This window comes from Sinohyriopsis cumingii, chromosome 3 (assembly GCF_028554795.1).
Source record: "Sinohyriopsis cumingii isolate HCF-2022 chromosome 3, ASM2855479v2, whole genome shotgun sequence".
NCBI lineage: Eukaryota > Metazoa > Mollusca > Bivalvia > Unionida > Unionidae > Sinohyriopsis > Sinohyriopsis cumingii.
Window position 1 is genome coordinate 123929187 of NC_142963.1, and position 16845 is coordinate 123946031.

General features: G+C 36.5%; 1 protein-coding gene across 1 annotated transcript in view; it reads right to left on the bottom strand.

Moving 5' to 3' along the window:
* The window catches only part of LOC149803765 (cytosolic endo-beta-N-acetylglucosaminidase-like), a 43513-nt gene extending 29733 nt beyond the window's left edge, over positions 1-13780 (bottom strand). The window contains exons 1-2 of the mRNA XM_089953535.1: positions 13709-13780; positions 1451-1637 (exon numbers count right to left, since the gene is read on the bottom strand). Coding sequence (XP_089809661.1) covers positions 1451-1637; positions 13709-13721 — 200 coding nt within the window. The 5' untranslated portion in view covers positions 13722-13780. The remainder of the gene's footprint in view (positions 1-1450; positions 1638-13708) is intronic.
* Positions 13781-16845: the final 3065 nt, after the last annotated feature.

The following is a 16845-nucleotide window of genomic DNA, read 5'->3' on the forward strand; positions in this document are numbered from 1 at the left end:
CCTGGGGTCAAGTAGAAAACTGTATTATCTTGTGACTGTGAGGATTTACCAGTTGTGCTTTAACATCTAGCACCTTAAGTTTTATTATCTTGTGACCAGTTTGGGCTGAATTTTATTTTCTTCACATCACTGAAGTCAAGTTATTATTTTCTCTGGAAATACAAAAGTGCTCTGACAAAATTCATGGATAAAGACATTAATTGGAATTTATACTGAATTCAAACCTTAAATAATATTTCTGTGATTCAACAAGAGACTGTTGACACATCAGTACCTCACAGGTTATAACAGACACGTCATCGCCTTCAATTCTGGATCTCTTTGGGACTTGAACTGAGTTTTATTCAGGACTTTTTATTACTAGGACTTCTGTCTTTAATTCTTGGATTATTTTGGATTTAATTCGCGATACCATAAGTTCTTTTTTTCACATTTTTCACTTTGTATTCTAGGAAAATAAATTATTTGGTAAATTTTACAAAGCTTGTTGTCTTCACTCTTTTTTGTTACTTATTTTAAGAGCATAGACTCATAACAATATTCCATCTTCCCATTATGTGAAAATAGTACAGAGAGAACCCAGAATTGGTATGACTATCATGTCATCCACTCATATGCAATACTCTTCCTCTTTGACTTGGACCAGGATTACACTTCAAACATTATGGGGGGTGTTGGTGGTAGGAGGGAATCTTGCAATACTGACATGTAATTATTATATTTTTTAATTAGTTTTAGGCTTCAAACTGATAATTTTAATAGTAATATTACAATACCTGTCCTGTCACTACTGCCTTACTGAATTTGCCCATTCATAGGGAGGATGGCAGTCTTAAAAACTGATAAAAATTTAACATACTCTCCCTTACACAGGGGTGTCCAATACTGTAAAGTGGCAGCAGATTGGGTCACTTTGTGGGGAGACTATTTAGCCAAAGTCAAAAGAAGGAAACAAAGTAGTGTGAGACTGCCAAAACAAATCTCTTTTCAAAAACATAAAGACACCATTGCTGAATTATGCCAATCACAAATTGATTTCCAACCATCTTGTATTGTTTTTTCTACTTTGTCATTTTCTTTCACACAACTGTTACTGAGATAATTAAAACTGTATAAGAAATGTTTGTTCAACAAGAGAAAAAAACATAAATATGTCATACTATCATTTTTACATCAATTCACCCTGAGTTCATTAAACCTAGGTAAAGAGTGGCATCCTAGTGTTGATTCCATAGTGTAATGATCACAACATTTTGAACTGTGCAATATAAAAGTGGACTAATTTAAACTTTTGAGCAAACAATGCAGACCCTAAATGACCAGTGTATTATGGGATGGCAGACCTGGTTCTACAATGTTACCAGCTGGCTGTGTGTTATGCACAAGGAAATGGTAAAAGTGTACATAATACCTGTTATGCACAGGGAAAGGGAAAAAGTGCACATAATACCTGTCATCTAGGTAGCCTCCTGCCATATCATGGCATACCAATGTTCTTGGTCTTTGCTCTTGCTTGACCTTCTGTGACCTTGGTATCCTAGCAACACATACATCATCTTGGTCAGGTAACCATGTCTGGACCTCAGCCAGTGATTTTAATGGAAGGCAAACTGGCTTGCCACTTTTGTTATCAAAACCTGCAGAAAATAAAAAGATGAATTAGGCACTGAGATAAATAAATCTATGACAAGAGCAATATAAATCTAAACCACTGAAACTTATCTATCTGTGTTGATAAGTTCCCACAATGTATGCACCAGAGATTCATAAAATAATGTAAAATTATAAAGAAAGAAATTCAAAATAAAGTAAAATCAAAAAAGGAAAACAAAAGTACAATAAGACAAAAATAGAAAAAAAAGTAACAATGTTTCCTTTCGTCTGTGCTTACAGTTTGCACACACAAAACAACGTAACAATGTTTCCTTTAGTCTGTGCTTACAGTTAACACTGTAAATATGCAAGTTAACCATAATGCTTCTTAGAACTGGGAGGTAGCAAGTCTCTATTGAAACTAAGAAAATAAAAGTAAACAACAATGTTTAAACCAAAAGGCCAAAGTAGGCCAGATATCACTTGCCAGGCTTACATAACTTAACATTTGATTATTCCACTAAGCAAGCTTATGTAGTCCTGCAAAAATGTTCTTCATGGTAATATGGTTTTCACACAAAGTGAAATTAAATTCACATGATAGGGGAGTAGGGATTAAGACCATGGGTTTCCTTATAATTGGTAATTAACATTGAGTGTTTTAGGAGAAAAGCATATTTTTTTTATTAAAATCTTAAATTACAAAATATAAAGTTAAAAACAAATTTATGCAATGGCATCAAGTATATGAAATACCCCCAAAAAATTCACAATACATGTGATAACAATGGTAAATGTTTCAAAAACTTGAACAAGGCAATATTAGCAACTTTATGTCACAAATTATATCAAAATATTTCCAAATATTTAGGATTTTCAAATATGGGAACAAAATTTGAAATAATTCTCAATGAACAAATTTATAAGTTAAACAGTTTTCATAAGAAAAATTTCTTTTTGGAGCAAAATATATTGGAAAAGAAAACAATTATTTGCAAACAAATATCTATAATTTCTGAAAGTCTGGTCTTTAATTACAACACTGTGCATAGTTTACACTTGCTTGCAACTGTACGTATTTTCTAACAATATTTCTATCAACACCCATTTTTTAAAATTTAAATCACAATTTTTTAATCCCTAAAGTGTATTTTTCAAAAATTGTACATACTGTTCTATTACAATTTATACAACTTATATCTAAAAGAATTTTTTTATATCTGGTTTTCATAGCTTTTTGCAAAGGGAAGAACCAAACACCTGTGAACTCAATGGTCAATATTGTGGATTATTTTCCTTTAGAAAGACACATATTATAAAAGGAAAAAAAACCCTGTTTACATTACATATAATTTAAGAACTATTTCTAACTGATGAATTTTCTTAATATGTACTAAAAACTGATTGAACCTCTTAATAACTGAAGTCAATTTACAAAGTTTACTCAAAATCGGACAAAACAATTTCATTTGGAGGGAAGTGTTAAAACTAATTTTCATTATAAATTACTTACCTGCTGCTACTGCATAGCTTATTCTTATTCATGATGAAAACCTCATCTGTTTGATCTGAATACGTCATCCCATAGAGTGGAGAATTGTCAACCTTGCATACCCATGCACAGAACAGTCATCATTTTCATAGACAGTTATGCCAGGAGGGGTGGGAGGAAGGCAATTGACAATAGCAATGGGTAAGTTTTACATAATTAAAATCAGTTTTATTCCCTCAAAAAAAACTACATTTTAATAGTAGTAATACATGATCCATTGCTACTGCATAGCCGAATTTGTTGGTTAAAGTCTTAAAACTGATCAAAAACAAAGAAAAATGGAAAGTATTCACCAACTGGAGAAGACATCCACTTTACTGCATGTTGATGGCTCTCTGGACCACAAATATGGGTCTTGGAGAAGAAAATGAAGGAGAAGAAGGTAGTATGTGATCATCAAAATTCTGCCTTCATGATGTCCTCAAATGAAGAATTATTTAAGTAGCCCCATGATGAAGCATTAACAGCTCGAACCTCACAGACTTTTTGTTTTATAAAAGAAAGGTCTAAATCGGTAATGGTCTGATAAGCTCTTCTGATTGTAGTGAAGATTCACCGAGAAATGGTGGAAGCCGAAATATCAACAGACCCCTTTAATAGGAAGGAAAATACATTTCTGACCCTTCCTTTTCCCTTTACCGGTACTGAGATAGGAATGCAGTGTCCAGGTAGGGCATAAAAGCATATCTTGATCATCCCCAAGACTGGAGATCTTTATATGTAAGGTAATTGATTCTTAGCTAAAACATCTTGGTTAGCAAAGAAGAGAAACGGATCAAAAACTGCCATTAAAGCAGACACAACCAGTGTCTATAGACAACGCATGAAGCCAGTTCTGAATGCAAGTAACAAAATCTCACTCGATGGTTCATAAGGTACCAAAAAGCACAAGACAATTCCAACTGCGCATAAGTAAGTGGTCAAACCAAAGACAGAAATCTATCTAGATTCATCAACTAATGCAGGTGGTGATGAAAATCTGATCCTAATGGAAGCAGAGCTGAAAGTGAATCTCTGTGTGCTTTCCATCTTGCAAGAACACAGAAACTAGATGGCAAATATGGAGATGTCCTAAATGGACCAGATCTGGAGCAATGTTGAAGGTTCCCAGTAGAGAGAGGTAAAGGTGGGCAGAAAATGATGTCTTGATGCTAGAAGTGTCGGGATTCATCCTATATAGTCCCATGGGACAAGGACTATGTTCTGGTTTATGAGGACATTCATTCCATGTAAAGACAGTCCTGAAACAGAGTGAACTCTGACTTCTGAGGGTTGGGTAAATGACCAAACAGAGTTACTATAGACAAGCAATGAACAGATCATGACGGAGGAACTTTACCTGAACACTACAGATCAACCTAAGTCACTGAAGTACTGGAAAAACTGAATTCCCCTGTAATCGGAGATATGCTGCTATTGCTCCCCATTAACTCACATAAAAACTCAGTGCAGAAGTGATTCCAAATAGCAGAACCAAGAACTGAACTTCCTGATCCCAGCAAACCTGGAGGTATTCCTCCATTAAAAAAAACAGCAGCTCTGATAGTTTTTTTTCAGAAGGCAGACTCAAGCATCCAGTAAAATAGACACTAGAGAGGATCTGGTATCCAACCAAGTAGGCTAAATCGACCTCTTTGGGAAATGTACCAACTGCGCAAGGCAGAGACCATAAATCTCAAAGCAGAAGAAGGAGTGGACCACTCTCTACACTGATGAGCAATATCCAGGCCTTCAGAGAAGCTCTGAGAGATTTTCTCAATCTGGGACAAGTGAGGAGGGAGTAGAAGATCTGGTTGAGTTTGAGTCCCTGAGATCTCTTCTAGACTGGAATTTAGAATCTCCTTTTACTATGCACCTGATGTGCTCAGGTACAAGTCTACAGGTAAGAGGTGATATCATGGGACCAGACCTCCTCCTCTTCATCCAATTGACAAGATGGCATAATAGGAGGGATCAATGAGGCTACTTCCACATAGAATTCAATGAAGTTGACAAATACTGACAGAGCATCATCACTGTCTAGTACACTCTATACCATGGAATGGTTAGACCTCACTATGTTCAGAATATAGGTGACACAGAAGCACTTGGCACCATGGCCTGTAACTCCTTAAAGTAAGTAGGGGCTCTGTGTGTACTATAAGTTCCAGTGTGAAGACAAGACTGCTGGTCCTTCCTGCTTTATGCCAAGTGACAATGGGCTGAAATAAGCTCTACTTTTGGTCTAGGGACCATCTGCCCATGGAGGTATAAAGGACCCATTCCCTTGAGGTGGAGAAATCCAAATCTCATAAGGATTCATAGAAATGATTTGAAAGAAGGGTTGAGTACAGATCAAATCCCCTGACCTGACATGAACCCGGTGGAAAGACTCCCATTGCTGCATAGAATGTAATGCTAGAGTGGGGTGGGGGTGGGGGTGGAACTCAATCTGAACCCTATCCCATATACTGTGAGGTGTCTGTATGATGACCATTGAATAGTGATTGACATGAGATGACCAGTGGCCATTAACTGGTATGATATATTTGGTCACCAGGATGAAATGACTGGTGCCCAGTCAACAGACATTGACTGACAACTGGACCAGTTTACTGGTCAATGATCAGTCAGGTGACAAAGATGTTGAAATCTTCTTCATCCAATCAATCACAGGAGGGTGCAACATGCCACTCTGAGCATGAGATGTGCTCAACTGCTCTCCCTTGCAGTGGAGGCAATAAACTTTTCTCAAACATTCAGTCCCTCCTTCAAGAGTGGCCTCACCAATCTCTGAAGAGACTAGTCCCATAATCTCCAGGGACATTTGAGGTTATTTTCCAATCTACAGTTAATCATCTTTCAGTGATGCCCTTAGGGCTCTGCAAGAGAGAAACTTTGGAAATTTTGAAAAAATGATTGACTTTTCAAGGTCAAATGATAAAAACAAAATCCTTAAACCTGGCTTGTTTATTAAAAGGACCCCTAAAATAAGGAAATTCACATTTGGATCCATAATTTCCTTTAAAATATTATATGTAAATATGTCTATTAATTGAAAAGCCACCCCTTTGCTATTAATGGAACAAAAGCAAAACCTTGCATCATAACCCCATTCACTTTTCCAATATGGTTCTATATTTTTGTTAAGGGCAATCTGATTAAAATCAGATCTCCACTGTGCTATGTGAAGATCTGACAGCAACCACTTAGGGGTCATGTTCTGGTGACCTAAGTTATTATCATAACTGCTAATTTTATCAGCAAATTAGACAAGTCCTGTACCTTCGCATTCAGAAGATGAGCAGAGTGGCTAAGAGTATCAATGTGTACCAGTCGATTTGCTTCACTTTCAAATTTATGAAAGTTGCATTTCCCTTGGCTAATTCAAAGGTCACAAGAACATGACCCCTAAATGGTCGCTGTCAGATCATCACGTGGGACAGAGATCTAATTTTAATCAGGTTGTTAGCAGGGTGACTCTCTACTGTCTACCAAAAGAGTGATGTCATCTTTATTTCTACAAAAGATATCTCTTCTTATTACCTCATAAAACATCACTGGCAATTCAGACAAACAATTCTTATATTACTCATAAAACAAAAAGAGTACAGAGTTCATTCAAAGAATGATAAAGTAGTACATTGGATATTTGATTTAAAAAGCCGTCCACTGATGTATGATCAAAACTTGTTTCCCATTTAAACACACCTCAATTGTTACATAAAAAGATCTTTGATCGTTTGCTCCGATTTTATTGAGACAAGCAGTGATTTACATCAAGCGAGGTATTATTATTGGCAGTCACTCCTGAAAGCTTGTTGTATTTAAATTAAGAATTATCATTCATAACTGAGATATACAAATGTGAAACTTTTAACCAAATGGTAAGGAATATAGGTATTATATCAGCTTTTCATTCTCATTCGTGTTTTTTCAACAACAAAAGCATCTCCTATGCACAATCCTGTACTTCTTGTCTTCTGAAATGAGGGATCTTTCCTGAAGCAGTCTTTTCCTGCATTCCATGACCTTTAGAAGTAGATTTGGAACCACACAGTACCCAGACACTCTGAGTTGCAATACTAATAGGCTGATAAATCAGCCCCTCACCCGTGATGATGTTGATTTTCAGGTTGGGGCTGATATCACCTATTCATTGAAAGCTGCAACTTTTGTCTGCACACATCAGTTTACATTTTATACACTTACTTGTATTTCTTGTGGCTGTGGAGCTATCATTATCTGAAGGGTTCTTTTCATGACATGTACATTATTTTTCCAGAGCAAATTCTATGTTTCATGACTTGAAAATCCATGTGGAATGCACAACCATCTGTCCTGTGGCCATTTTAAATTTTGTGCTAGATATGGCTGTTACCAATTACCGGTACATGCCCTAAGTGTACACAGCATTGTTCCTGAATGATTTGCATGCAGCATAATTGTGCATTTTAATGAAAAGGTGACATCAGTCCCACATATTGTCCATCAGTATCAACACAGATTGGGGGGGGGGTGATTTACCAGACTACTTTATTAAGTACCAAATCACATTCCTCCAGTCTAAAGGACTGAACAATGATGGTAGATTTATTTCTATCATCTGACTTTAACCCATGAATGGCATGGGAATCTGAAGCTTCTAGACAATTTAATCTCTTTCTTATTTTCACATCTTTATTGGCACCTGTAACCCCCCGCACCAACAAACTCCACTTTCTGATCCACAATTCCAGTTCTTCCAACTCATCTGGCTAATGCAACAATTTGATTTCCAAAAAAGATAGGATAATGTCATGGAAGTTTGAGTGCTACCTTGACAGAAATTCTAGGCTTGACTAAATTTTTTCAATTCAACTCTTGACCAACTTCAACTGCTGAAACCACTGATATCAGCTGACAGAGTTATAAAGTTAGGCAAAACATTTATCAATGTCTGCAAAATTCTTGCATTCAAAAGCATCCTCACTAGAGCTCATTTGAATCAGAATACTTCTTGTAAAATATTCAAACAGAAACTCTGTATTTATATATTCATTTGTATATCTTGCAAGTTTGGCAGTATTTTGTAAAAGAAACAAACAAGGTGAAATGTAGACTAAGCAATACTGAATTATATTACAAGGGAATAACTTCAAACCTACTAATAATGTGAAATTCAACTCTGACTCAAAAATTCTGAATAGATGCATTCCAAACAACTGTCATTTCTATTCTGAGAGTCATTCAGGCACTCCTATAAAGACAGCATGCAAAAGATAATGTGCAATATGGCAAATGAATGAAAACCATGGTATAGAATATAGGTAATATCAAGTCAACAAATCCTTTATGTATCAGTCAACCATAAGTCATAAAAATTTGTAAACTGTTTTCAAACACTCATTCCATCATTTGTAATCAGTCCCACCTAACATAACCACCATCCCAAAATTTCATCCCAGAAGGTTCACTCCAGTATTTTTCACATTTTATTTCCATATTTGGTCTTTTATTCAAGTTCTGAAGTCATCACACAGATATGGAATTACCAATATGCTAAAAGTCTAGCGTTATTGTTTTCCCTACTTTCTTAAAAGTCAGTGATGTAGATACCAGCTTAAAATCTCAAACATGTACATGGGTCAATTGACACACCTTTGGAAGAGAACCATTTAAGTTATAGTGGTTGAGAAGTTTGCTGTTAAATAAAGCTCATCATTTTTTTGTGTTGTACATCATACAATGCTATAGTTATCAGCAAATATTTTGATCTATGCAGAGATTATTTTATATTTTCTTTCATATGACTATTTAAAATGATGTAGCTGTTTGTTGTGAATCCCTCTATACCCACAAAACCAAATAATCTACCCCAAAACTTGGCTGAGGTAGGAGACTAACCCAAGTACCTGGTTCAGTTGCAGACTGCTTAGCAGAAACTCCCAATGTCTTACTTGGGCATTTTATAGTTGGTCTAAAAGGCAGTCTCATCAGACATGTCCAGCGTATATGACAAATTTCTAACAACCTGTAATCAACATATCCAGATTTAATTAAATCATGCTGGCCACATGTCTATGCAATTTTGACTGATAATAAAATAATTTCCAAAATATCTTTTGTTTTATATGGTCCCAGAATTTAACTGAACAGGTAATAGAGTTCATGACCTTCTTTAAAGCCAATCTTCAGCACTAAAGCAACATTTATGGTCATTCTGAGTTTAATGATTAACAGGGAAAATAACTCTAACATTCATTTAATTCTGAGTCTCAATTCTTAAAACAAATACTCAAAAGCACCTAGGATCCCAAAAAGGGACAGCGTCCCCACGTCTACCAAGTGTGGGATCATGCAAAATTTCAAAGGGATAAAACAAATACTAGACAGTACTTACTGGACTAGTAGCAACAAAATAAAAACAAAAACAAGATAATCATATTTGCTTTGACATATTCTATCATCTTTACTTTGCCTTCTGCACTCATTATCATCTCTTCTTGCACTACGTAAATTTCACTTCCAGATTTTGCTTTCATTTTATGTTAGTGTTCACTCATTATCTACTTGCATTTATCATAGTAATTCCCCCTTTTTAAATTATTGTTTTCAAACTAATAATCCATTCATCGAATGCTATGCTGTGTATTTCTTAAAGTTTTTCATCTCAGAAATTTTCTCACTGAATCTATCATTAACTCAACCTCAAAAATACATTAGCTGCTGTCAATGACTTTTCACTGCAACTTGCAGCATACTACCCACACTGAATTTTGTGACTGTCAAATGCTTGCTTTAGAATATAAATGAATTGTCATCTGAAAGTTTTATCACCTTTGGGGACTTTGACTACTGCTTGTACTAATGACGACATGAAGAGGTGTGCATTAAAAAAAATTGGAGATGGATTTTTCAATTTATTTTCATGATGAAATGCATGCCAATGGGGTGTCTAGGAGTGAAGATTTTAGGAACACAGGACAAATGTTTCCAAAGCCCAAGTGCAAAACGGCTCAAGACTCCTAAAATGTAATTTAATTTAAATGACCAAGTTCATAGTGTGTTCAATGTGTCATTGTGCATTGGGAGGGAGGGGGAGCACAATAAATACCAAAGTGAATAAAGAAAAGAGCATAGATTTTGATACTTTCATAAACATTCAAATTTAATCCAAATACATTTAACGAATATTCTAACTGGATAACTTGGTTTTCATTTCTGCTCTTTTCCTCACTTGCCAAAAGCATGAGAAGAAATTGAGATATCCCATAACTTCACTGTCATTACAACACTTGACAGCAGCTGTAAAAACTGTATGCACCATCTTACTTGCTCAGCTCATGCACTACATGTACTTCATGTGCAACTCTGAATAAAATACTGGAAAATACAATACAAAAACAAGAATTAAGACAATGTAAGACATCAACCCTGATATTTATGTTTTGAGGGTCGATGTCTTACAATGTAGGACCAGCCGTCAACCCGGCGATATGCATGATGTTGATCCTCACTTACAGGCCTAGCTTACACTGCAGGCCTACAGGAAAGTTATTTGGCAGAGATATTTTGTTGTATCCTTAATCGGTGCCAAGACATTTTCCCTCGACAATGTACTGACAGACACAAGGACAGAGAATCTGGTAACAAATATTTCTATATTTTTTTCTGGTATAGAAGCAGGAATGTGTGTTAGACCAACAAGTAGGTCCCTGCTTTTTTTCTTCTGACAGCAGTTAGAAAAAAGAGTGGAGATCTACTTGTTGGTCTAGAAGGGGTGTCTATTGTGTATTGTTTTAGATGCTCCCCTCCTCTTCTGTCATTTTACACACAGGGGCTCGTTACAAAGAAAATTGGGCATATCCATCAATGAATTGGGGCTGGGGGGGTCTAGTCCTACATGTAAGATGCATCACATTTTATTTATGTTTTAGTGCCAACGCCCAAAACAAATATCAGCATCGCGGTCTTACATGTAGGACTGGGGCGTTTCTAACTTGTAACAATATATATTATGACAGGTTAGACTCCTCAGCCCTCGATTCATTGACGGATACTCCTAATTTTCTTTGTAATGAGCCTTTGTGGGCTTACAATTTACCTTTCATACATGTGCTATATAATAACTACAGGTATGACAGGTAACTTGTAAGCAACAATATGAGCCCCTGTGGTTTTACATTAGTCCTACAATGTAAGACAGAGCACGTTTTTGTATTAGTGTCATCACCCCCTAGAACAAAAATATCGGGTGATGTGTCTTACATTGTAGGACTAGGTTTTACATGTGCTGTAACAAGTATGATGTCAGCACTATTATTACCCCTACTCCAACCACAACAAATCAAGTTGAGGCTACGACATCATAGCTAGTATGCTGTTAGTCCTACATGTAAGACCTCGACACTGATATTTAAGTTTTGGGCGTCTAAAACAAAAATAACACATTGTAGGACTAGTATGTAGGGATAACAGGCCAAATTTGAAATTTCATCTCAGTTTAATAAATATGGTATTTTTCAGAAGGTCAAAGCATTAGAAATAACAAATTAACAAATAAAGTATACTCCTTTTCATGGTTTTTGCTCAAAGCAAGTGCAAACAACTTATTTTATTGCCTGCAAAAAAAAAAAATTCTCCAAAATGTGAGCATTTTTTTGTACAGTGTGTATATTGAAAACAAATCCAGTAATGGAAAGTTTTTGGGGTTAATTAATAAAGCAGTCACTGTGTGTGTATGTGATTTGCTTTTTAACGTCACTTTAACAATTTTTCAGTCATATTGCTACGATGTCTGCAGTGTGGCAGTTTATAGTGATGTCCAGCAGTGGGGCATCATGCCACAGACATGTAGCACGATGACCCACCCAGTCACATTATCCTGACACCAGGCCGACCAGTCCTAACACTAACCTCTTAATGCTGAGCATCCATTGAGGTAGCTGTTAGTACCATTTTGTTAGTCTTTGGTATGACTCGGCCGGGGATCACACCCACGACCTCCCGCATCCAAGGTGGATGCTCAAACTACTAGGTCACTGGAGCAGTATATAACCACTGTTTTTGAGGCATAATTTACAAATGTATGGGATATATAAAAGGAAATTTTGGGGAAATGTACCTCAGCCAATCCAGAATTTGCAACTTTAATTACTCAGAATATACAATTAGGAGTGCATGTCCAATCCAAAAGCTATATAATGTGTAAAGCTTGTTTTTATTCATGTTTTATTCATGTGAAAGTGAAAAACAAAAGGGATTGATAACATCTGCCTCCTTACTTTACAAAAGAAATCTATAGGACAATGTAACAAGACAATCCAGGTATTTATTCGTTTTAAATGCCTACCTGTATTAGAATTTGTTTCGACTAATTCATCTAAAAATATTGTTTTTATGACTGAAAGTTTACAAAAAATATTTATTTTTCTCTGATATTTCCTGTGAAAAGTTAAATACAGTACTGTGTAAACTTTTTATTTGTATTTATTTATTTTGCATTTGCTTTATTGCATAGTTGGATTGTGCTGGCATTTTTTGTCATAATAATATTAAATTATTTTTTAAACAGTGTAAAATAACAATAAAATCACAGAAAAATAAGATGTTTATGCTGGGGGTATGGATGCTACAACAGCCTGACATGTGAGTAACCTTAAAAACTTATTAGAGGGTGGGGGTATTATTCTTCAAACAGAAAACAATCACATCTCATCTGTGAAGATACAAGTATAAATTTGTATTAATCTTTTTTACTACTACATTAATTTTATATCCAAAGGTATCAAGCAGGTTTTATACTATTTTGTAGCAATAATAATAAAAACAAACTGCTGGTTACAGGTAGCGGTAGCAACAATATTTATATTCATGGAGTATACAGTTGCTACCGAAGGAGTCTGACGTATTGTCAGTAAAGTACCTTACAATAAATCACCTTAACGTCCTATAAATATATGTATATTTATTATACTGATAAGGTGATTTCGTGTTGTCACAGATTTCGTTGTACTTTATTGATAAAACGTCAGACTGGTTGCTACCGCTACCAGGTGCTCAAGGAAGAGAACTGACACATTTCCGGTTAAAGATGCGACGGATTGTGTATTTCATTGATGTTATAATAGAACCATATTCGCACGAAACGAAAATAAGTGCCATTATATTCTTGGCACATTCTATATTTAGATACATAAATAAAACCTCTCCCGTGTGAAGCCTTCCATTATCCACACGTTTTGTGGTTTTTCAGGAAAATATTCTCCGAGCCGTATCAAATTATTACCAATAACGTATATTTTAAAAGAAAAGCCAAATGGTTTCCTTTGCGCAGGTTATCACGTAAAATGTTCCCTTTATTCATGAAAGTATCCAATAAAAGTTAAAAGAATGGGAGCCCCGTAAAGAAAGGTACCCTCTCTCTACAAAAAATAGTAAGATGGTGGCTCTCGGCCCGACTGAAGTTACGTGGGCAAGTCAATGCGAATAGACTAAATAGGGAAGGCTACCAATGAAATACACAATCATTTTTGCAGTAATAACAGCTCGGCTAAGATATTTGTGACTGTCATGTTTAGTACTGATTTCCTCCTCACTTACATCTGCTGGTCATGTTTCAAACCGATTTCCTTTGGTCACCTTTCGATTAAAATATCAAGGTCGGTAACTCCGTAACCCTTACAAATTCAAAGACACTCGTGCTCTTCTCTTAGCAGCGGGTGGCATGATTTACCCAACTACACACAAATACTGCCCAAATACTCCCAAACATACCTAAATAGTGACCAAATACTCCCAAATACTACCCAAATACTGACCAAATATACCCAAATACTGTCCAGAAACAAGCACGTGATAAATTTACTACTAAATACATTATTTAATTCATTGCAAAGTTAAGTTCTGGGTCAAAATGAAATACGTTAAATTACTAAAGCAATTAGAAATTCTTTGTACGAAACGTAACGAACATCTCCAATTACCATTTGCGCGGAAATTATCGACAGAGTCCGAAACGACATATATGTCCCTAATTTGCATACTTAATTGCAGTTATCTATACTCTAGATTTGTGGGCACACCTTCGACATTTATATATAATTAGATATTGGCCTCGAGTGTGCCCCCCACCCTAGTCCGAGTTTCCTCAGACCTATGTCACCCCATTTTTGATATTTGGACATTTATGTTGGGGTGTAGGGTCAGAGTCCATTCCCTATCGAAAAGTTGGAATTCGCCAACACCATTTGGTGTCGGCACGGAGTAGCCGCTTACTAGCCGGCCCAGCAAACTTGATTGACCTTACGTAGAGATACACCTGCATGAAATCGATAGGAATATGATTTATTTTCTCAGAAACTGCGAGCGTAGCAGACGTTGATCCAGTCGCGGCTTACGTCGACAACATAACTGGAAACCCCCTAACGACAAGCGGTGGTGGAGACTGCCTCTTCAATGTCGTCTCTATCTTGCTTTGTGGTAACAAGTTAAGGAAAAAACAGGAAACATGTTCCTGGAACATGACGAACTATTTAGAACACTTTTAAGTGAAGATGTGCCAGCAGAAAGAGTACCTTTGGGACACAAAACCAATGTTCACGTTGTAGTGAGGCATCGACAGAGTGAAGGGGGAAAACACAACGACTTTCTCGACGACTGTGGGCCATGGGACTCAAACTCAGGCACCACTGTAAACCAGGTATAAGGACAACAAATTTAAAAAAAATAAATTTTTTTGGAAGAAAAATGGTCACTTTTGCCTGAAAAAGATTGTGCATCCAAGGATTAAAGCCAAAGGTAACGATGTATATATATATATATATATATATATATATATATATATATATATATATATATATGTATATATATATATATATAATAAAAACACAAAGGTCAGTCCCAGACACAGAAACTATAGAACAGACAAAACATAGCATATACATAGCAAACATGGAAGGTAGCAGCAGAGAGGGTGAAGAGTCTCTAATTGGGTCACTCTCCATTTCGCAAAATAAGCCTTCCTCGAAAATCGCAACAACAACAAAAAAAAAAATCGCGATTGTCTCAGTATCTGGTATAAGACAACCCTGTCAACGAACTTAATAAACTCTAATTGACTTGCCCAGCCTATCGCTGATAAGTTTTTCTGACCGCGAAAAATCGCAGGAAAAGTCAGCGATCGCGTCGGTGCCAAGTTGGAGACAGCACCGTCTCTGCTGCTATTATCCAAAAATTGTATCAAGACCGACTCGGTATCGTGCTCGAGGATCGTCTAAGTTTATTGTTATAAATCCATGTGGGGTTAACTGAGCCCGACTAAATAAAATTTTAAAAAGATTATAATCCATATCACCGCTGCACCAAGTCTGATGACTATTTTGTAACGTGTGAGTGTCAACTCCCTTAAACACAGCAAGAATATTACAATTATCCCTAATCACTTTAGGAATTTGTGTATACCGCTGGGTTACATAAATCACATCTGTGTTTCTATGTCTACCTCTGGAAAATATTCTATCTGGATTGGACTGTTTGTCCAGCATTACATCATCGTACACGACTAAATTGTTAATAAACCCATCAATATCGGCGCTTCATCGACATCAGTGATAAATTCAATAACATCGTCTCCGTTTTCATTTAACGATTTTGCATTTTCATTAAAATCCTTAAGTACATCATAGCACCGCTGGTCATCTACAGACGGAGCAATCAGGTATAACTTATCCCACCTGAACCATCTCATTATCAAATTAAGTAACAGTTACGTTTTACCACTTCCAGATGGACCTATGATAATCATACGGACAGAATTTGGCAGCGCTGCATGATGTCTGACCGGCTACCGCGCTCGTGTTGCAGAAAAATCAATTACATTCATGTTATATAAAAGATAAATAAATATGGATTTATATTGTGTGAAATGCAGGGCGCGTACCCCAACAGTAGTTAAGTGGGGCACCCTAGGGACAATGGGACTTAGCATTAAAAAGACCCCTGGGCAACTCTAGGGACAATGGAAATTTAACATGGAGAAAAATCGTGGGCAACTCTAGGGACAATGGGAATTTAACACAGAGTTTGGGTCTGTCTAGGGACAAGGGGAAATTAACATGGGAATAGAGTTTGGGCTTGTCTAGGAAAAAGGGGAATTGAATATGGGATTTTTTTTAAAAAAAAAAATTTTTTAAATTTAAATTTAAATTTAGGCAATGGAAAGGCTATCTCTTTTCGAGAAATATGGCTGGCCCTGAAAAGGGCCTTTGGGTTTATGTTAATGTATTCATTAACATAAAGGGTACCGCATTGGTCTTCTTCTTGTCCTTAGGCTACGTCTCACTGTTGGTCCGTAAATCAGCACTCTTTTCAGGCATCCTTGTCTTTCAACGTAGATCCTACGTATCCACAGGCTGGTGTTTGTCCTGTGGACAATGGTCCACTTGGATCGGACATACATGGGTATGTCCGTCCGGAACATCATGGAAGACACAAGCGTAGAAGATTGCACATCGGTCCACATCTTGAAGCGACGAGAACAAGTGAATCAATGCACTGAACTGTGCTTATTTATAGGTAGAGGTAGGATTGAAACGGATTGAGTTCATTCACCAATCCAAACACGCGTTACAAAATTCAGTCAGCCCGCATCCAATCCGAAGAGAGTAGTCTGTGACGTCAGTTGGTCTATATAGATTCGCTAGCGCTTGTGTGCAGTCAATCTATGCGACAGTGATTCA